At 39.2% G+C, this 23,861-nt stretch overlaps 1 protein-coding gene across 2 annotated transcripts in view; it reads right to left on the bottom strand.

Annotated features, from left to right (window-relative positions):
• Nucleotides 1-23,861, bottom strand: part of CAMK1D (calcium/calmodulin dependent protein kinase ID) — a 456,946-nt gene that overhangs the window by 63,880 nt on the left and 369,205 nt on the right. For both annotated transcript variants that reach the window (XM_088468914.1, XM_088468913.1), the window contains exon 4: nt 250-388. In XM_088468914.1, the coding sequence (XP_088325040.1) occupies nt 250-388 (139 nt within the window). The remainder of the gene's footprint in view (nt 1-249; nt 389-23,861) is intronic.

Raw genomic sequence — 23,861 nt, 5'->3', positions numbered from 1 at the left:
TGTGGCAACTGTCTTACTCCTCCTTGCTGCAGTATCACTCATCTCCTGCCATGTATTCAATCACGCTGGCAAGAGGGAGAATTAACTTGAAGTATGCAGAAGACATTTGCAGACAATTGTGTGGCGTGGCAGAGTCCACTCAATAGCATGCACGAGGGTTATCTACACGACAGGGGGTTTCCAAGCAATGGCATCCAGACTGAACACAAATAGCATTATTCTTAGGGGTTAGTGTATTATCTTATTTACCTTTAGATCTCTGTGCACAATTCCCAGTCTGTGAAGGTAGAAAACAGCATCTAAGACCTGTCGGATGAGTGCGCTTGCGTCTTTTTCAGTATAAAATCCTTTTTCCACTATTCTGTCAAACAATTCTCCTCCAGACACTCTATAAAACAAACAGAACATTCACATTTAATTAACATTTATACCCAATTATCACTGTAAAATGATAACATTGGATGTGATACATTAATAACAAATGTTCGTAACGTGGACCCAAAGTATATACATGATTCATATTTATTACACATTTCAGTTTTTAATTAAAAGTGTACCTACTAATAATTACTTAACAGATGTTGGAGACTTTTACTAATTAATACTTTAATAACTATAGGTTTGCAAAAAGTGGATCCTACCACAAGGGGTAAGTTTACTTAGTATCGCTATTCTAAACCACCACTTCTTCAGTGGTTTCAGCTGCTGGATTTAAAGAGACAATAAAACAAAACTGGTTTGTATTTAAAATCACTGCCCCCTAAAGTCAACGGCCAAAACTACTTTTAAAAGTGCTGCTTAGTAAATTTACCCCTAAATGTTACCTTAACACAGTAGTGTCAAACTCGGGCCCCTGAAGCTGCAGTGGAACTACACATCCCAGCATGCACTGCCACAGTTTTGCTATTAGGGCATGCTAAAACTGTGGCAGGGCATGCTGGGATATGTAGTCCCACAGCAGCTGGAGGGCCCGAGTTTGACACCACTGCCTTAACACAATTTTGGTCCTGTCCATCTGAAGAACCTCTATATTATTCCTTACATTACATTATGTGTGTTATGTGCCACAAAGAATTACATTCCTCTATAGGCGGGTGCGGGCCGCAGCGGGTGGCACCATCCAAGGGGGTGGCACCAAAATAGCAGAGCTGCTCTGCTATTTTGGTGTCACCCCCTCGGATGGTATCACCGAGCAGCTAGCCACACTGCAGTGAGGCAGGGGCTGTTGGCTGTCCAGCAGTTGCTGCTGCGCTGACCCGGGATTACTCAGTGGAGCAGCACAGCAGCTACTGGGCAGCCTAGCTTCTCCCCTGCCCATTGAATGGTGAGGATGGGGGGACGTGACATGCGGCCACACCCCCAAGAGTGCACCCATGAGTGGGCGTGGCTTCGCGGGACGAAGCCACACGCCTCCGGCATGCAAGAACATGGATCCCGGGACCGACCACCGCACCGGGTACAAGTAAGGTAAGTGACGCCACTGGTTGAGACTATGGAGAGACAGCACCTGTTCCCAACAAAAATTAAATCTAGTGTGTGCATATATGGTTGGGAATATGGATTGTAAGCTCCACTTTGACAGGGACTGATGTGTATAGCCAAAAATTCTCTGTAAAGAGTTGTAGAATGCGTGTGTGCTAGCCAGGGGTGGATTGGAATGGAAAACCAGCCCGGGAACTTTCTAGGAGTAGCCCTAAATGGGGACGGACCTGTGGAGGGTGGATGGATCTTTCTGAATACTTTAGGCATTCCTCCCCTTATTAGCCCCAACACTCAATCAGTCTAACTTGATTTAAAAATGTACCTTCTACCCATAACTAGCATTATTATTTATTATCCCCATCAACTACTCATTTACATTAATATTCCCACCAGTGCTCGAAGTGGTAATTTAGAGGTGGGGGTATGGAGATTGAATCTCCCCCCCCCCCCCTATGGGCCCCTGCTTCCATATCACTCCATTGTACTTCTAACCCCCCCCCCACACACACACACACACTTCTCCCTGCCTGCTCCCCTCTCTCACACCCTGCCCTTACTGATTCCCTCTCTCTTTCACCCCCTACAATAGCTAGCCTGCCTCTGTCTGCCCCTCTCTCTATTCCCTCTCTCACACCCTCCCCTCTCTCTAATTCTCTCTTACCTGCGCTGCTGGAGTGGAGCCACCGGGATCCTCGGGTCTTCCCTCCAGTTTATCTGGCTCCGCTGCGAGCCAATGAGAAGCTGCCATTTGGCAGCTTCTCATTGGCGCTGCTGCGAACCAATGAGAAGCTGCCATTTGGCAGCTTCTCATTGGCTGGCGGCTGCGAGCCCCGCGATTGGCTGGCGGCTGCGAGCCTCGTGATTGGCTGGCAGCCGTCCGGTATGTGGTGCTTACAGTGCAGCCGGGACCAGGTACTTTGTCCCGGCTACATGTCAGCGCCTACACTGCCCCGATTGAGATGTGTCCCCTGCGGGACACATCTTAACACATTGCCGCCGCTGTTCCAGCGCTGGGATCCCATACTGGATCCCAGCGCTGGTGCAATCTTTTCTACATCTAAAATGAAGTGGGGCCGGGAAGTATACCGCCCCACTTCGACCACTGATTCCCACTATATAACCTTAATAGCCCTCAACACGTCACACGAATAGTAGGAATATATTTCATTAGTACCACACCCATTATATTAATACCATCACACACATATTAAAATAATACCATTACGCATACAGTATAATAATCAAATCACACACACCTTAAATTAACATCACTCATCCCACACACATATTATAATAACAAACCTCCCAAAGAGGCATTTAGGAGTTTATGCACATGCATACATTGGGATATTATTAATGCCAGTACACACATCATAGTAATGCCAGAACAGACATTATATTAATGCCAGCACATACATAAAAACACACCAGGGGTTGTTATTATTCAAGGGAAACTGATTATAAGGGGGCATGTGAATTAGTCTGATGGCATATAAAGAGTATAAGGAGAGGACTGATGGCACATACTGGGCAATTGGAGGGATCTGTCAGCACATAAAGTGAACCTGCAGGGGTTTGATGGCATATAAGGTGTATCTGCAGGCCCAAAATGGGCATCTGAAGAGGCCTGATGGCATAAAAGGATCACGAAGAGAGGTAATGTGTGATGGGACACAGGAAAACCTCAATTAACAAAAATGGAGAGAGGATGTGATCTAGTGAAGGTTAAAGTATAACTTTTATATGTTGACATTAAAATGTTTGCTAATAATGGTAAACAGATAAATATAAAAATAAAATAAAATTGGTGTATTGAAGAGTGCATGCTTTCTTCACAATACCAGGGGCTGGATGCACTATACTGAAAAATGCGGTCACCTCCGAGAATGCCACAATTTCCGTATGCACCAAGCTCCAGAAAGCTTTGCTTGTTCTCGTTAAGCAATGTCATCTATAGATGTTGCCTAATAGAAGCCTATGGGCTTCTTATCTGAGTTTTCCCCGAGAGGGATCCAATAGAATCAGATTACTAAATTTGTAATTGCAGCAAAAATAAGTTTCAATCTGACACCATAACAAATACAAGAACAACCCATTAAATAATTTTATATAACCTTCTATGTCTGTAAACAAGGTCTATTAGCTAATAATGCTTCATTCATTATTTTTAAAAAAGATTTACCATTTGGCAGCATCTTTAAATTATGTCCTAAGGGCAAATGTGGTTCTCATTTAGTTAATAGGATTCATGTTTTATAATAGGACAAATCATAATAAAACTACCTTCATTCATTCCTCCCAATTAATTTTTAAAATATTAGAGAGCCATCTGGTGGCTTCATTGTCTTGTTGTTGAAATGTAGAGCAAAACATCTGAGCTGCACCTGAAATGCTGTATAAGGAAGCTGCGAGTCTCTATGTGATGGAGCAAGGGATTTCCCTGCTAGCATAGAGTAGGTGCAATGCTGTGGAATGTGATTTTGGCCCCTATTTACTACAATCCGTATTTAAAATGCAGTTGTAGAGTGATATTTTCACCTAAATTCGCACTGCGCCTTCACTACTCACACCAAAGTTACTGGGTGCCCTGTGCACAGACTGCTATGTAGCATATCCTATTCAAGTGAACATGTGTATGGTGCCAGACCTATCTCTTGCACTGATGAAGTCAATTTTGTTTTTGTTATTGCTTAGCTTTACTACAAAATTATTAAGTTTACATGAGTATCAGTTCAGTAGTTTTGCACCAACTTGTAACAGACACAATCTTATTATTATATTAATATATAGACTAGATAGCTAATATATCTATATTTATATATCTCTAAGCCGGTCTTGGGTGTGCTGTAACGCTCTGATATATGCACGCCTTCGTGTTAGTTCAAAACGAATTATGTTTAATGAATATACATGTAACTGGATAACAGTGTAAGTGAATAACACAGTTGAAAGTGATGTGCTGCTTTTCTCTGAGTAGCGTCTCTGTGAGTGAAGTGATGCTATTGATTCCACTTGTGGAGTGGCAATTGGAAGTAGTTCAGGTGTGTAGTTACGTTGGCAGGTGTGCGTTCATTGGGAAATAATGCACCGTCATTTGATTTAGTGTTTAGTGTGTCCAGTCATGTTAGTGGGATTTCTGCCATTATCACAAACCACTTTTATATATATATATATATATATATATATATATATACATATATAAATAGAAAAAATGCCCTTCTTTGCGCTGACAATATGCATCACCACATATCCTTGGCTGTGGATTATAAGATCTGAAACATCTATTTCTTATGGTTGGTTTATAAGATCATCTGTTGGAAATATCCAAACTTCATAGAGGACCTTTTTAGATTGCCCCTTAAGAAGTCCTAACGGACGAAACGCGTTGGGGGGTACTATAGAGGCCTTGACCTACCACTTGATTGAACACCAAGAGGTGTTGGTGAGGTCCTATGTTGAATCAGTTTCTATTGTAAGCAATATTTTTGCAAATTCTTTTAAATAAATTTATGATAAACTTATTGGCCTTTTATTAATATTTGGCCTATACGGCCGTTTTTGGGTGTACATTTGGTGAAGGGTTCCATCCAGATTCGCTTGGATTGTTGATTGGACTACCTATGAAGTTATCAAGTCCATTTGGTTGAAAAAGAAAACATATTTTTAAGAACTAAAGGCTCCAACCAGCACATTGAGGTTACAAAATCACCTGGACTGCAAAGCCATATAAGACAATTTTTGAATCATCTTTTATGAACTGCAAAAAAGGTGTTTAGAGGTTATTTACTGCGCACCCTGGCATTTTTGTATTATATATATAACTCCAAAGGGGACACAGGCTTAGACCATGGGGATAGGGTGGAGCAGGAGGAGTCTGGGCACCAACTCCCAGCATAGTCCTGCAGTTACACAATACTGAAAGCACCCCCATCCCTGGATACTTTGCCCTTGGAAAACCTGGTAAGCAATCCAGGGCAGTCCCCACAAACCAGTTAGGTGAACTACTGTGTGCAATAAAGGGGGAGAGCAATGAATGTGACCTCCTCACTCCACAATAAGCGGAGGGATTTACTTAACTGTAAGAAGGAAATTTAGAAATAAAATGTACTCCTGAACACAAATACATGCACACAGAAACATTCAATGCTGTAACAATGGGCAGTTAATGCTCAACAATCCAAACCCCATTTGGTAGAAAGGAACCAGACCTCAGAGTAGGTGGTATACAGGGACACAGGAGCCCTTTGCTGCTCTCCAGAGACTAACTGAAGCAGGCCCAGGTGAGAATGGACGCTCAGTGTCTCAGTTGGTAGGGGAGAGAGGAGGAAGAATCCCTGTGGCATGGCTGTTGAAGTGAGGGAGCACGCCAAGGGAGTGGCTGAATTGGGGGAGCCTACCTCCAACTAGCTGAACCAGATCCCCCAGGGCAATGGCTGCTTCTAATGAAGCAAAACAAGGGTATGAACAGCGCTAGAGTACCTTAATCATAAACCATAAATATCGTCATTTAAGTCATAGGTGTTATTGTAGGCAATATAAGAATATATAAAATTGATAATATCATAAAAATATCTTACTAATATCTTACTAGTCAGATCTAGAGAGCTGGGCTCGATTGAGCTGGGCATCCCATGCATGAAGTATCCTATGCATAAAGTATCAAAATGAACAGTTAAAAACCAAATTACATTTATCTGGATCTAACCATCTTCTTTTCTCATCTCACAGGTATGTGATATCCACCCTCCTGCAATCATACTCTGAACTTTATTCATTCATCATATTTAAATGTATGTGATATCCACCCTCCTGCAATCATACTCTGAACTTTATTCATTCATCATATTTAAATGTATGTGATATTTTAAATTGTTGCAATAGTCATTTCCTATTTTTGTGATGTTGTTGTTAGTGAAGCATAGTTTATGATGGCAAACTGGGCTGTTGTTTACATAGTCAAACACAAGGCAATTTAACACCTTAGGTCAGCTGGGCATGTCTCAGATGTAGCCTATGTTAATCAGCCACAGAATATCTTACTAGTCAGATCTAGAGAGCTGGGCATCCCATGCATGAAGTATCCTATGCATAAAGTATCAAAATGAACAGTTAAAAAACAGTTGAACAAACATTGAAAACATCATAAAGCAGGTAATTTCTAAATGCAAACAATAACTATTTATATTCTACGGATTTTCTCTTTTTATTCTAAACCATCATGTACCAAACATTATTCATTCTTATTTCACTCCATGGCATGTTCTCTAAGGCTATTGCATCCTTTACTCTCCCTGCAGCTCACCCCTCTGTACACATTGCAGCCTCAATAATCTACTCCCCTCTTATGAACACACATGAGCTATTTACTTATCTTTCTAAATTGACCATAACATCCACAACCTGTTGCCATAAAAAACTTTCATACAAAACACAGAACTATATTTATGTCTCTCTCCTTCTACTTCTCTTAGCTGGTGACATATCACCAAATCCAGGCCCTACACACATGCCCTACTCATGGAATATAAATCCAGCAAACCTCAGACACATCACATGCCTCCCATCACCCTCCAAAACACTGAAATGTGCCTTATGGAATGCACGCTCTGTCTGCAACAAACTAACATCCATCCATGACCTCTTTATTTCTAATAACCTCAATCTTCTGGCATTAACAGAAACATGGCTCACACAAACAGACACTGCCTCCCCTGCAGCACTCTCACATGGTGGTCTACACTTCACACATACCTCCATGCCTGGTAATAGTAAAGGAGGTGGAGTAGGAATACTACTGTCCCAATCTTTTACATACAGTTATTCCACAGGTACTATCCCTTACATTTACATCATTTGAAGTACATTCTATTAGGACTTTCACTCCTTTCTCTCTGCGCATTGCTGCTATCTATCGTCCACCTGGACCACCCAATCAATTTCTGGAACATTTTTCTGCCTGGCTCCCTCACTTCCTATCCTCTGACATCTCCACCATCATCATGGGTGATTTCAATATCCCCATTGACAGTCCACAATCCCCTCATGCCTCCAAACTTCTCTCCTTAACATCCTCTCTTGGCCTCTCCCAATGGACTGACTCCTCTACTCATCAAGATGGCCACTGCCTTGATCTTGTATTTACCAGACTATGCTCAGTCTCTGATTTCACTAATTCTCCTTTCCCTCTCTCAGATCATAACCTTATCACCTGCACACTCTCCTCCATTACATCAGCCTCAATGCCAAGCAAATCAACCAAACCTCCTCAAACCCGCAGAGATATTAATGCTATTAATTTTGAACAACTATCCACCTCTCTGCAACAATCACTCTTACCTATTTCTACTTTCACTTCTCCTGAGACTGCTGTATCACACCTGAACCAGACCCTAGAACTAGCCCTTGATGAAGTAGCTCCAGCTACCCATCACATTCCGCATAGACTTAGACGTCAGCCGTGGCATTCCAAATTCACAAGACACCTACAAAAACTCTCACGTAAAGTAGAACGTCAGTGGCGAAAGTCTCATACTCCAAGTGACTTCCTCACGTATAAGACAATCTACCACTCTTATCGTAATGCACTGGATAATGCCAAACAGATATATTTCCAATCTGTTATCTCTGCCCAAGCCTCTAACCCCAAGCGACTTTTTAATACATTTAAATCACTTCTTAACCCTCCATCACCCAACCCACCTGCTACTATCAGTGCACAAGATCTTGCTTCCTATTTCAAAAACAAGATTGATAATATCCGAAATGAAATGGTATGCACTTCCTCAGCCAGGGTCTTGTTCAATTCCCTACCTGAACCCAATGGCACATTCTCATCATTTGACCCCACTAATGAAGATGAAGTAGCTACACTCTTCTCATCCTCCTACTCTACTACCTCTCCTCTTGATCCTATACCCTCACAAATCAGTAAAGCTCTGTCTCCTGTGCTCATTCCACACTTAACTAAAATCTGTAATCTCTCTTTCTCTACTGGTATCTTTCCATCACTGTTCAAGCATGCAGTGATCACTCCCATTTTGAAAAAACAAAATTCTGACCCTAACTCTCTCTCAAATTACCGTCCTATCTCCCAGCTACATTGCCCCTCCAAGCTACTGGAGAGACTTGCCTACACTCGCCTCACACACTTTCTTAACACCCACAATTTATTGGATCCACTTCAGTCAGGCTTTCGTTCCCAACACTCCACTGAGACAGCACTGGCTAAGGTAGTAAATGATCTGGTCACTGCCAAGGCTAAAGGCCATTATTCACTTCTAATTTTTCTAGATCTCTCAGCTGCCTTTGACACTGTTAACCACTCTCTTCTCATACAAACACTACAATCCATAGGTCTTCAAGACACAGCCCTTTCTTGGTTCTCATCTTACCTATCTAATCGCTCTTTCACTGTTCGCTTTTCTGATTCTACCTCCACTTCGCTGCCTCTATCAGTTGGAGTACCACAAGGTTCAGTATTAGGTCCTCTGCTTTTCTCAATATATACCACCTCTCTTGGCAAACTAATCAGCTCTTTTGGTTTTCAGTATCATCTGTACGCGGACGATACTCAAATTTACCTATCCTCCCCAGATTTGTCACCATCTGTGCTGGTCCGTGTCACTGAATGTCTCTCTGCCATTTCATCTTGGATGTCATCTCGCCACCTCAAACTTAATATATCCAAAACAGAATTAATTATATTTCCACTAGCCAATAGCAGCCTGATATCTCTATTACTGTTGACAACTCGACAATCTACCCCACCCCACAAGCTTGCTGCCTAGGTGTCATCCTTGACTCTGAACTGTCTTTTGTTCCCCACATTCAATCTGTCTCTAAATCCTGTTACATACATCTAAGAAACATAGCCAAAATTCGATCATATCTTACGCAAGACACTGCAAAAACTCTTATACACGCACTCATAATTTCCCGCATTGACTATTGCAATAGTCTCCTTATTGGTCTTCCCAAAAACAGGCTCTCCCCACTACAATCCATTATGTATGCAGCTGCGAGGTTGATCTTTCTCACCAAACGTTCAGTGTCTGCTGATCCACTCTGTCAGTCCCTCCATTGGCTGCCGGTCTTCTACCGTATTCAATTTAAAATACTTACACTCACACATAAAGCTATTAACCAAACCACACCAACATACATCTCTTCACTTATCTCAAAATATCTTCCAACCCGACATCTCCGTTCTGCACAAGATCTGCGTCTCTCATCCCCGCGCATTACTTGTTCCCATGCACGGTTACAGGACTTTTTTCGGGCTGCACCCACCCTGTGGAATGCCCTCCCATGCACAATAAGACTTTCCACTAGTTTCCAAACATTCAAGCGTTCTCTGAAAACTCACCTCTTTAGACAAGCTTATCAGATTCCAGGACCGCCCACCTAACCTTTTATAGCTCCCTATCTAACTCTCTTCTTATAGTAAACACCTATCACATCTTCTCTTTCTTCAATTGAACATCCTCCTAACCCTAGGCCAACTTTCCAGTGTGTTTGGATTATACAGCCCACCAAGAATATCTGCAATTGGGCTGGACCAATTTGCAATAGCACCTCTCCTTGTGTATCAACACCTATTTCCCTATAGATTGTAAGCTTGTGAGCAGGGCCCTCTTACCCTTATGTATGTCATGTATGTATGTCTTTTACAACCCAGTATAATGTTAATGTTAATCTTGATTCAAATTGTAAAGCGCAACGGAATTTGCTGCGCTATATAAGAAACTGTTAATAAATAAATAATAATAAATAAAAAAAATAACATGAATATAATTATAAATATATATACGGCTTGATTGGAAAGATTATAATTTATTGGTAGATATAAAAATATATTGAGTGTATGGAAATAAACGTGAATTTCATGAATATTGAACATCAAAATATAAAAAGAAAAAGTAACAGTCATAATTCAAATACATGTATATATAAAAATAATCCAAAGGAATCAAAAGAAAATATCCCCCTCCCAAAAAAAAAAATTGATGAATGAGGTGAAATGAATAAAAAAATATTAAAAAAAATTGAGCACAATAGAAGAGTCTCAGAAAGCAGTCTTGATTCAAATAGCAATTGGTAATGATATTGCAACAGTCACTGGCCTATGCGTGTGGATTCTGAATAATATCCAGCTAATAGTAATTACCAGACTTGGTTGAAATGTCCACGGCCTGAGAAAGATGCAGAAGTTCCTGCACTGGCGTGCTGACATTAAAAGGCATGGGCTGGAAAACAGATGAGTGGTGCTGGTCCAGAAACAAATCCACAAAGGATTCCAAGTGCTGTGTTGGTGATGGTGGGGTGCTAAATGCGTTTCGCTGTGGTGAAACCCACAACTTCCTCAGTAGCAAAGTCCCCAGAATCCAGTGGAGGGCTTTACATACCCTCATGCAAAGGTTAATAGTGAGCAGCTGTAGCTCATAAAAGTGTATAATCAATCAAGCCGTATATAAAATCAAAACCTACTGAACATAGAGGAGTTGATACAAATAAAAAGACATTGATATCATAAATAACATAAATATTAATAAAATTAATAAAATAGGACGCTAAGAATTACCTAGTTTCATTAAACACAAGAGGTGGCGTCCGATCACGTGATGTCAATATAAAGCACGTGACTCGGTATAGCCTATAAGGACTTATGTTCATCTTCTATTTTAGATCGAAATGCCGGGTCATGTGTTGTAATAAGACACGTGGTTTGGCTGAGTATCATTCAGCATATCATCAGGTCACGTGTTGTAAATATGAGATACGTGATTCTATTCATTTTATTAGACACAGAAAGATTGATATAAATAAGTGCAATTATTGTTACAAAAGTAACAAACATTAGTAAGGAGAGACGCTGAAAGTTACCCAGTCTTATTAGACATTAGAAGTAGCGTCCGATCACGTGGTGGCAATATAAACCATGTCACCCGGTGTGGCCTCTGAAGATTAAAGTTGGTCTTCTGCATCAGATCGTAATGCCGGGTCACATGTTGTAAACATAAGTCACGTGATTTGGTTGAATTATGGAAAACACCATTTAGCGTGTCACGTCATGTGTTATAAACATAAAACTATTGAACCCTTAATCCTATTCAACAAATAATACCTGAGTGTGTATAGTGGCATCACATGATATCATCATAAATCACAGAACATAACTTATTATATATTCTAGCTACTAAGTGGTTGGAGTTTGCAGTAGAATCATATAGTTTTACATAGCTAAAATAGAAAAATATAATACAGTACAAGTGATGTACACCCGATCAATAAAAAGGATAATATTTTATAATATAATGTATAATACACTATGTATTATGAACATTGGTAATTATTGGTATCAACTTGTAGTATGCCTATGGTCTGACTCAGATATATAATATACCATAGGGATACATAGACTATGATGAATATATTTTGTTAATAATCTGAAACTATTACTTATAAAGTTGAGTGAAAATATATAAACAAATCTAATGAAGCACCCCATTGCCTATGCCTTGGTGGTCTAGCTTAGGCGCCAGACGGCCTGGGCACCCGCTGTCAGCGCCGCCGATGGTCTCCCACACCGGCGGTAACAGCAGCAGCAGCACGGCTCCCTGTAAGCAGGGAGCAGCTCTTACATTAGAGCACCATACGCGCTCCCTTCCCCGACATCCAGCTGCGTGTCCCCGGAGTGTACTGGGGGACCAGTCGAAATCACTGACCCGCTCGCCAGTGCCGCGGCCACCGGTGCAGGGGGTCGGTGGAGCGGCAAATGAGGGCGTCCTATAGAACCAAACTGAACTAAACTGGCCTGCTTGAGGCTGAGGGCAGGAAAATAGGGGGGAGGGGCCAGGGCTGCTGGGAGGAGTTTAACTAGTTGGTATCCGGACTCTTCCTGCTTCACCCTATATCCATGGTCTAAGCCTATGTCCCCTATGGAAGTGTGAATATATATCTCTATATATACAGTCAGGTCCATAAATATTGGGACATTGACAGAATTTTCATATTTTGTCCTCTATTCACCACCACAATGGCTTTGAAATGAAACAAACAAGATGTGATTTAACTGCAGACTTTCAGATTTAATTTGAGGGTAATTACATCCAAATCAGGTGAACGGTGTAGGAATTACAACGGTTTCTATATGTGCATCCCACTTTTTAAGGGGCCAAAAGTAATGGGACAAACTAAACAATCCTAAATCTAACTTTCACTTTTTAATACTTTGTTGCAAATCCTTTGCAGGCAATTACAGCCTGAAGTCTGGAACGCATAGACATCACCAGACGCTGGGTTTCATCCCTGGTGATGCTCTGCCAGGCCTCTACTGCAAATGTCTTCAGTTCTTGTTTGTTCTTGGGGCATTTTCCCTTCAGTTTTGTCTTCATCAAGTGAAATGCATGCTCAATCGGATTCAGGTCAGGGGATTGACTTAGAGTAAGACACCCAGCAGATTGGAAAGAAGCCTGATATGCCTGGTTTATGAAGTTGGTCTTTGAAACACTGGGAACAGGAAGGAGTGACATTCTATATACACTATATATTGCATTATCTGGTATGCAGTTTTATGTACGTCCACTGTCTGTTATGTTTGTATAAGAAAATACTACACCATATTGTGTTTATGGGCTTGATTTAAGCCCTCTTTGTAAGGTTTATTCAAGTGGTTTTCATCCCTTGGTCTATTATCCAGAATACATTGGCATCACGTGCTTCCTGACCATAGGAGTGCTACCTGGATATCACATAAGCTTTAAAACATTTAATTTTTTGTACGCATGTTATTTACCTTGAGCACAGATTGCTTTACTTTAAATACTACACTATTAGGCGCACGTCTCTTATTTTTCAGCACCCATTTTCCTGTTGCCACACGGATCACTAGAAGACTGCTGCCACCTGTTATTATCAGGAGTGTTTTTCTCACAAAGTATCACCACTTTCTTCAACAATATATGACTTTATTCACATAAGGAACCTAAAAATTTGCACGCCAGTGTTCATTTTAATTATATATTTAAAAGTAGACTTGGTATATAGCGACTGCAGTGCTTAAATATAAGTGATATAATTAATAGGTGTTTAAATGTGTGTATATGGCAAATCAATCAATAGTTAAAAACAGTGGTCAAAACACACAAAACATTTTTTGTTTAAATATGACTTGTGCAATTAATAAATTATATAATATACAACCGTGAGTATATTTCACATGAAAAAGTGTCAAATGCAATTGTGCAAATTAATACTATTAAACCTCCATGGATGTACTGAGCATGAACCTTACTTTGAAATTAAAAAGGCAAATACCTTATATACACAAAAATGTACAAAAATTTTATTTAAGCTAAAAATAATTTTTTTAAATAAAAATGGAGAAGACATATAAACATACATATATGAAGAATTCAGATATTTAAAAGAGAAATCTCATAACAGACATATTAAATATTTCAAGTACAAGATATGCATAGATGATACATATATGAAGAATTCAGATATTTAAAAGAGAAATCTCATAATAGACATATTAAATATTTAAAGTACAAGATGTGTAAACAACGGTAAAGTGCCAAATGCTTATCTTGTCTATAAGTGTTTCAGGCAAGATCATGTATTGCAGGTATGGAGCTCCTAACGCGTTTTGTCCGTTCCACAGACTTCTTCAAGGGTAGTGACACTACACTAATATATATATATATATATATATATATATATATAAACACACACATATATATCATACTTGCCTACTTTTGAAAAAGCATTTCAGAGAGATTGTAAACGCAATACCTATGAGCGTGTCTGTAAAGTGGGCGTGTACTGCTACATCTGAGAGGTGTGTCATAAAATTGATTTACATCCAAATGTAAATGAGCCCCAAAGCAGTTAGTAAGATCTACTTGTTGATGAAAACAAACTGATACTTTTCAGAAAAATGCATGTAGGCATAGGGATCATTGTGCCTTACGTTATAACCAGTGCAGGGAAATGATACTAATGAGCACATATGAATGTATATATGACTATATTTCTATTATATAACAGCTTCATAATAATTGGGGTAAGGTGTAATCAGGGAGATTTCTAGGCTCTTCAGGGAGTTTGCTACTATTTTAGGGAGTGTTGGCAAATATGATATATATATATATATATATATATATACACACACTATATATTTGGGCTGCATACTGTATAACTGCATGGACTACAGTACTCTTCACTATGCAAGCTATCCCCCCCCCCAAAAAAACAAAAAACAGGAACAGTAATTATAATAACAGAGCTGTGCTGTGTTACTTTGGCTTCAATTGATTTGTGTGTTGCAATATCTAAATCCACAAGCATATCTTTACCTCTCCTGAAATGTAGCTATCAGTTTCCAAAAAAACTACTTAAATGACTCTTCTAATATAACCATGCTTTATTATATTGTATAAATGTGTGTATGCATTGTAGAAAATCTGCAGTAGAGGGCGCACAAATACCACACTGTGGATCCCCCTTTTAGAGCTGAGCCTGGCTAAAGAAATTAGGAAGCGCTCTGTAAAAACAAGATTGCCTTAAGGCTATTAACATCTGCCAGTTCTAAATGTATACAACTGGATTTGTAATGTCTGCAGCATAGACATTTATAGATATATCTTGCACGTTCGTCACTTTCAACAGCAATGTTAATAATGAGACTTTTTTTTTCTACAGCTGTTCCTGTAAAGTTTAAGAACATGCCTACTTATATGTTTAATAATATTTGTAACCAACTGATGAATAAGGCAGAATGCTTTATTATGGCTTTGTATAAAAAAAAATGGTGCTGATTCAGCAATTCCTTAACGGTCTATAACATTTATAGAACATATTAAATCAAAATAGGCTATATCTATTAGTGGACCAGTTTTATTGAAATTTTTGTTGTCCAATTAGAAAAAAGGTATATGGAAATTAGCATATCCAATTTAGCAGTGCACAAAGAAAGCCAACATTAAATTGCAATTTAAAGAATTCAACTGAAAAAAGAACTAGAGTGAACAGTGTCGTTGGTAAAATTTATACGGAAGAGACCAGATTTAATATTACCAGTTTCTTTATTTTAAAGAGATACTAAACTCAAAATTTCTGTGTCTGATTGTCAGAAAGTGTCTATAATGAGGCAGCTGTCCCACTGTCTCCAGCTTCATCTTCGGATGGCAACAAAATAAAGGGAATTAATAAAACAAAATGATTAGTCGTCTTTGTTTTCTTTGTTACAACTAATAGCATTTGTTGTTACCAGATTCATATTGTATATCTTGTCACCAGCTGTGATACGGTTCCCTTTATTGTACAATATAAAAACTTAAAGATAAATTAAAAACAAAAATTCTAAAATGATTGGTATTCACCTTGTTGGTAGAAATATTTTATTGTTTAAAAATATTATATTTGATGTTTAGATGGTACACAGCTTAAAGCTCATATAGAAATGATAGGAATAAGGACAATTTTATTGTGAGATAATTGTGACTACCATAGGGGGATGTTATTGCTGGACAAAATGCAGTAGTACATATATAGTGTACCTCAAGTGGATCTATACTTTAGACACTCAAACTGTGGGGACTGAATGACCACCTCAATTGGAATGTCTTCTTATGTCTGAATACCTCAATAAGGGTTGCAGTAAATACTTGCTTACTTTATAATGCACTACTATTGATATATTTATTCCATTAATGTATTTATAATATATTGTCTTTCAGTATAATAGTAACTATACTTAGCAAAACAATGGTGGTGTATAATTTTTGTATTTTACAGATTGCTATAGGACTCGTAATGGAAATTATTTCCTCTAGACGTTTAACATTTAATAATATTTACGAATATTCTGTGACGTGTTCATGGAGCTAGTGTTTATTATTTCTTTATTAATTTACTTAGATTTTAACATTGTTTAGGTCAAGGGGATGTCACTAAATTATTGATGCTGCGCAGTCATGGCAACAGCGGGTGTGTTCCTGTGTGGGCAAGACGGGATTCCAGCCGGAAATCAGACACACATGACCGAGGATGGCGGCAGCTGAACACCGTCTAATACTCACGAGGTGTCTACTTATAGGTAAGATCTTTGTTACTTTCTTTTTTGCATACTGCCTGAAGACAAGGAATTAAACCGCGAAACGTTGCAAAAAGACTTCTGGACTATGTGCCTTTATTTATATCCTGTTGTAAAAACCACTGAGTGCTGTTCATATTATAGTGTTGTGTAGATTTATATACAATAATCACGCACAATAGCAATGACAATTGTTCATAAAATAAACACGATAACAGGAATTGTTCATTATAGACAGGGTTGGGTGGCAAAGAAAAGGACAGAATGGTACTAATGAATGACAAAAATGTATTCCAAAAATGCCTAAATTTTGCCACACTCTCAAAAGCAATGGAAAAAAGTGGCAGATCCATAGTGATACTTGGAACATTCACCAGAAGCATTAGAAACCATGTGGGTGTGCTGAGCAGGGGATTAATATGCTCTCTGGATTGTACGAAAGTGAACTTCCTCTAAGTAGGCGGAATTCGGGACTCTAGCGTGGAACCATAATGGACCTGCAGCACTGAGGGAGAAGTCAGTGTTGGAATGTCTTTCTGCCACGGCATATACAATTTATCCCAATAAGAGGACAACTTAGTTCATAATAGATATATCGTACTCTATAACAGGCACATTCACAAAGCTTCAACACATTGAGTCAGGGATGAGGGTTATTGTGATGACATGAAATAGTGGCGAGTTTGAAGAAACATATCAAAATTGGAATTGGGAAGGTGATATTTATCTCGGATATTTAAAATTGGAAGAATGTGCCCCCTGGGTCAAAAACTTTGGAAGCCACATCTAGTCCCTATCTCACCATTGGAGAAAGTTGGAGTTAGATAAGGATGGGGAAAAAGCGGGATTACCCCACAAAGGGACATAGGGGGAAGAATTAGGTTTCCTACACAGTTTTCTGTTGAGGGAAATCCAAGAACAGTAAATGTCTTGAAACATAATATGATGTAATGTATAAGGAGGTATATCTGTTTTGATTGAAGGAGATATGTATCAACAGCTTTTTACAAAAAAAAAAGTGATAAAAAAGATTTTTCATCTAATTTTCGCTATAAATAAGTATCGTGGGAATGTAAGAAAGTCGCTATAAATTTCGCTATTTTTTTCGTTAAACTTTGATTTTCGCTTTTTTCTTTCCAAAATATATATTTTATATTGAAGATGAATGAGACCCTTATGTATCATTTTTTTTAATCATAAATTTGTTAAGAAACTTATCATTAAGTTTTTTGCCATCTTTTGCTGGCGTTAATGCTATTAGGGCATCATAGATCTTGCTGTAACATTTTTTTTTTCTTGTTTTTTTGTGAAAAAAAAAGTACTTATTTATCAGCAAAATGTCCATTGGCTATTATTTATATTATTTTCCAATTAAAAAAATGATTATATATATATATATATATATATATATTATATTCTCTTTTTTATCATTAAACTGACCAACTACTACTATTGTCATATAAATGGGTGCACAAATAAGGTTCAAACAATTAAACAAGTACTGCACAAAACTGTCATAAAGAAGATTGGAGTTGTTTTCATTATGGTGAGTGGTGAGCTCTGTGATAGATAGAAAGATAGATAGATAGATATACACACAGTGGGTAAAATAAGTATTGAACACATCAACATTTTTCTCAGTAAATATATTTGGAATGGGGCTATTGTAATGACATTTTCACAAAATGTCAGCAACAACCCATGCAATCCACACATGCAAAGAAATCAAACCATAGATGTCCATAAATTAAGTTATGTGTAATAATGTGAAATGAGACAGGGAAAAAGTATTGAACAGATGAAGCAAGGAAGATGGAAAAAGACATGGAAAGCCAAGACACCAGCTGAAATCTATCAGTAATTAGAAAGCAATCCTGCCCCTTGTCAGTGCAAATTATTATAAGCTGGTTCAGTCCCAACTGCTGGCCCTTAATAAGGTGCCTCATTACCAAGGTTTCACACAAGAAACGTCTCCTGATGGGTAAAAGCAAATAGCTCTCTCAAGATCTTCGCAACTTTATTGTTGCAAAACATACTGATGGTATTGGTTACAGAAGGATTTCTAAACTTCTGAATGTTCCAGTGAGCACTGTTGGGGCCATAATCCGGAAGTGAATATAACGTAATTTCACCATAAACTGGCCACGACCAGGTGCTCCTCGCATGATTTCTGACAGAGTGAAAAGAATTATCAGAAGAGTTGTCCAAGAGCCAAGGACCATTTGTGGAGAGCTTCAGAAAGACCTGGATTTAGCAGGTACAATTGTTTCAAAGAAAACAATAAGTAATGCACTCAACCTGTATGCACGCTCACCACGCAAGACTCCATTGCTGAAGTAAAAGTATGTTGAAGCTCATTTAAAGTTTGCTGCACAACATTTGGACATGCTTGTGAAATACTGAGAGAATATAGCCTGGTCAGATGAGACCAAAATGTAACTCTTTGGATGCCATAATACACACCATGTTTGAAGGAGAAATTGCACTGCACATCACCCCAAAAACACCATACCAACAGTAAAGTTTGGAGGTGGGAACATCATGGGATGGGGCTGTTTTTCAGCATACAGTACTGGCATACTTCATATGATTGAAGGAATGATGAATGGAAAAATGTGCTGAGACATTCTTGATAAAAAATCTGCTGCCATCTACCAGGATGCTGAAGATGAAACGAGGGTGGACATTTCAGCAAGACAATGATCCCAAACACACAGCCAAGGACACGCTCAATTGGTTTCAGAGAAAGAAAATAAAGCTGCTAGAATGGCCCAGCCAATCACCTGACTTGAATCCAATTGAAAATCTATGGAAAGAACTAAAGATCAGAGTTCATAGAAGAGGCACACAGAACCATCAAGATTTGAAGACTGTTTGTGTGGAAGAGTGGGCCAAAATCAAGACTATTGCGACTAGTTTCTCCATACAGTAGGCGTCCTGAAGCTGTCATTACCAACAAAGGGTTTTTTACGAAGTATTAAATAAATTTCAGTAAGCGTGTTTAATACTTTTTCCCTGTGTCATTTGACATTATTACACATAACTTAATTTATGGGCATCAATGGTTTGATTTCTTTGCATGTCTGGATTGCATGGGTTGTTGCTAACATTTGGTGACAATTTCATTACAATAGCCCCATTACAAACATATTTACTGAGAAGAATGTTGATATGTGCAATACTTATTTTACCAGCAGTATGTACAATAGCATTCAAAAGTTTAAGGTCATCCAGACAATTTCGTGTTTTACATGAAAACTGACTTTTATTTATCAAATGAGTTGCAAAATGAATAGAACATATAGTCAAGACATTGGCAAGGTTAGAAATAATGATTTTTATTTGAAATAATAATTTTGTCCTTAAAACTTTGCTTTCGTCAAAGAATGCTCCTTTTGCAGCAATTACAGCATTGCAGACCTTCGGCATTCTAGCTGTTAATCTGTTGAGGTAATCAGAAGAAATTTCACCCCATGCTTCCTGAAGCACCTCCCACAAGTTGGACTGGCTTGATGGGCACTTCTTGCGTACCATACAGTCAAGCTGCTCCAACAACAGCTCAATGGGGTTGAGATCTGGTGACTGCGCTGGCCACTCCATTATAGACAGAATACCAGCTGCCTGCTTCTATCCTAAATAGTTCTTACATAATTTGGAGGAGTGCTTTGGGTCATTGTCCTGTTAGAGGAGGAAATTGGCTCCAATCAAGTGCTGTCCACAGGTTATGGCATGGCGTTACAAAATGGAGTGATAGCCTTCCTTATTCAAAATCCCTTTTACCTTGTACAAATCTACCACTTTACCAGCACCAAAGCCATAGGCAAACGCAGGGGGGGTTTCCGTCTGCCTGGAAACCCCCCTCCCCAGCCCACACCATGACCACAATAGAAATAGTAATATAATAGAATTTTACAAGTGCTGCATGTTATTCTCAGTATCACAAATTAAATAATTAGCACTACCTGAGGATCTTTTAACATGTATCAGCCAGTAATAAATATACCTGTGCACCAACTAAGAGATCTGGAAAACATCCACTGTTAGGGATGTGCTGCTATAGAGCCCAATATGTACATATATATCCAGGGTAGTGCTAGGTATTCTGCTGCTCCCCAGACTCCCGGACTTGCTCTAATACTCTGGAATAGTACCCACATCTAAAATAAAAAATTCAGCTCAGGCAGGATGGCCCTACTGCCGCATTTAATGACTTACTGTGATCGCTGGTCCTGTATATGCTGGAATTATTATATACAATACACTTTGTATGACGCATATTAAAGCTGGTTAAGTGCTAATTCTGCCCTCTTCATGGACTGACCACACTCACTCTAAAATCAAGCATTTGGAAACCCCCCTCTAAAAATCCTGCATTTGCCACTGAAAGCAGCCCCAGACCATCACATTACCTCCACCATGCTTGACAGATGGCGTCAGGCACTCTCTCAGCATCTTTTCACTTGTTCTGCATCTCAAAATGTTCTTCAGTGTGATCCAAAAACCTCAAACTTCGATTTGTCTGTCCATAACACTTTTTTTTACAATCTTCCTCTGTCCAATGTCTGTGTTCTTTTGCCCATATTAATCTTTTCCTTTTATTGGCCAGTCTCAGATATGGCTCTTTCTTTGCCACTCTGCCTAGAAGGCCAGCATCCCGGAGTCGCCTCTTCACAGTAGACATTGACACTGGCATTTTGCTGGTACCATTTAATGAAGCTGCCAGTTGAGGACTTGTGAGGAATCTATTTCTTAAACTAGAGACTCTAATGTACTTGTCTTCTTGCACAGTTGTGCCCCGGGGCCTCCCACTTCTCTTTCTACTCTGGTTAGAGCCTGTTTGTGCTGTTCTCTGAAGGGAGTAGTACACACCGTTGTAGGAAATGTTCAGTTTCTTGGCAATTTCTCGCATGGAATTTCTAAGAAGAATAGACTGTCGAGTTTCACATGAAAGTTCTCTTTTTCTGGCCATTTGGAGAGTATAATCGAACCCACAAATGTGATGCTCCAGATACTCAACTAGCTCAAAGGAAGGCCAGTGTTTTAGTTTATCTAATGAGCAAACCCATTTTCACCTGTGCTAACATAATTGCACAAGGGTTTTCTAAACATCCATTAGTCTTCTAAAGCGCTTAGCAAACACAATGTACCATTAGAACACTGGAGTGATGGTTGCTGGAAATGGGCTTCTATGTAGATATGTATTCAAAAATCAGACGTTTGCAGCTAGTATAGTCATTTACCACATTAGCAATGTATAGAGTGTATTTCTGATTAATTTAATGTTATCTTCATTGAAAAAACCAGTGCTTTTCTTTCAAAAATAAGGACATTTCTAAGTGACTCCAAACTTTTGAATGGTAGTGTGTGTGTGTGTGTGTGTGTGTGTGTGTGTGTGTGTGTGTGTGTGTGTATATATATATATATATATATATATATATATATATGACCCATATCTAGTAACAAGGGATTCCTTTATTTTGAAAAACCACTAGAAATGCGCTCCCATTCATTGCGCATGTCCAAAACTGAAACAGAGCATGTGCAGTTGATATTTTTTTTAGCAGAACATAAGAAAAATCAACTATGCAGTTGTTTTTTCATTATCTAATTCGAAAACTAAAAATGCGAAAATTGTCACAATTCAGGGGCTTTATCACATTCTCATTTTTGCAGAAAATACATGATAAACAAGACAATAAAAAAAAATATTGATAAGATGGCGATAAATACACGATGTCTGGCAGAAAGAAACAGGATCTTTTCGCATTTTTTGATACATCAGCTTCTAGGTGAGAAAGGCAAGGATTTTCTAAATCAGGATCATTATAAGTGCCCCCGTCAAGCAGCCAATCAACAGCAAACAAAGAAAAACAGAAAGAAAATAAGCAGCAAAATCAGGAACTACGATTCCACCTCTGTGTCGGGTTGCCATAAGCTTTGTAAGGGCAATTTCAGTTTTTTGGCTTGCCATAGAAAACAAGTCATGATACGCTTAAGGCATATGATATCATGATCTGATATATGAATAGGCTGCATTCACATTATACAGAATTGTTTTGGAAAAAATATACTCTTGAGGACCACTGTCCGTCCTAAAAGTGAAAAAGGTATAAGCTTCCATTTGTCTAGCATGGAGGGCACCTTACAGATAATTGGCGAGAAAATCACCTTGTACAATTTCGATTTATTAGTAATTTGAACACCCAAATGCCTGATTTGAGATGGAGCAATATGGAAAGAAGCAGCAGGGGGGACATTTGGAGAAGGGAGGAAGAGGGACAGAGAGGCAACAATTCAGACTTGGTGATATTGATCTTATACCCGCCAACGAGCCAAAGGCTGACATTTTCATTTCATCATCGTTTCATATCATTATGGACAAATGGTTTTATGCAAATTGTTTGTCAAATTGCATGTTTCACTGAACCTTGGAGTAAAAGATTAGCCAACATGTTTCCACACTTTCTATTGCTCAATATTTGCTGAATTTACTAGAAATAAACTTAGGGCCTGATTCAGAGCCGTTCGCTATTTGCGCTCGCTCGTTCAAAAACAAGGGGTGGCTATTCAAATGATCAGTTCGCAAATTGCAGTCTGTTCCCACCTCTAAGTTTGAATGAGCGAGCAAAACATACGCTCGTTTATTTGTTAAAAACGCCCCCTGGCCGCACGTACCATACGTCATGTCCGCTATTTATTAGATTAATCGAGTACATCGACCAGCGTATGAACTGCTCGCTATTCTTGTGGTTGGTTTTTGCTACCACAAACTTGCGAGCAGTTCTGGCTAGAAACTAACCCAGTGACGTGGTCAATGATGCTGCTGTATTAATTATGCACACCCATAAAACGCCCGTTTTGACCTTTAAGCACGCCTGCGTTCGGATCTCCACTCCCCATTTTCAAGCACCTTCCCCTGTTACCACCCACATACGCCTCATTCTGTCACTCAAAATAGCAGGCATTCGCTATATTGCGAGCACATGAATTTCGGCCGCACTGACTGGTTCGCGCATGCGTATAACGATCCGTACGCATGCGCAGATGTGCGAACATCGCTCGGAACGAGCGTACTGCCGCTAGCGAGTGGCTCTGAATGAGGGCCTTAATTTCCAAATTGTCATTCTATTCTTGAAGTATTTTTTTTCTCATGTAACTTATACCCCTTTTCCACCAAAATTCCGGGTTTGACCCGGAGTTTCAGACCCGGAATTTTGCCGGCGCCGACTCGGGATATTCCCGAGTCGGCGCCACTAACACCGGAGTCGGGTCTGCATAGACC

Source organism: Taudactylus pleione, unplaced genomic scaffold (assembly GCF_031769625.1).
Source record: "Taudactylus pleione unplaced genomic scaffold, aTauple2 ptg000086l, whole genome shotgun sequence".
NCBI classification, from domain to species: domain Eukaryota; kingdom Metazoa; phylum Chordata; class Amphibia; order Anura; family Myobatrachidae; genus Taudactylus; species Taudactylus pleione.
Note: the sequence above shows the minus strand (reverse complement) of the source record. Positions and strands in the feature narration are given on the sequence as shown.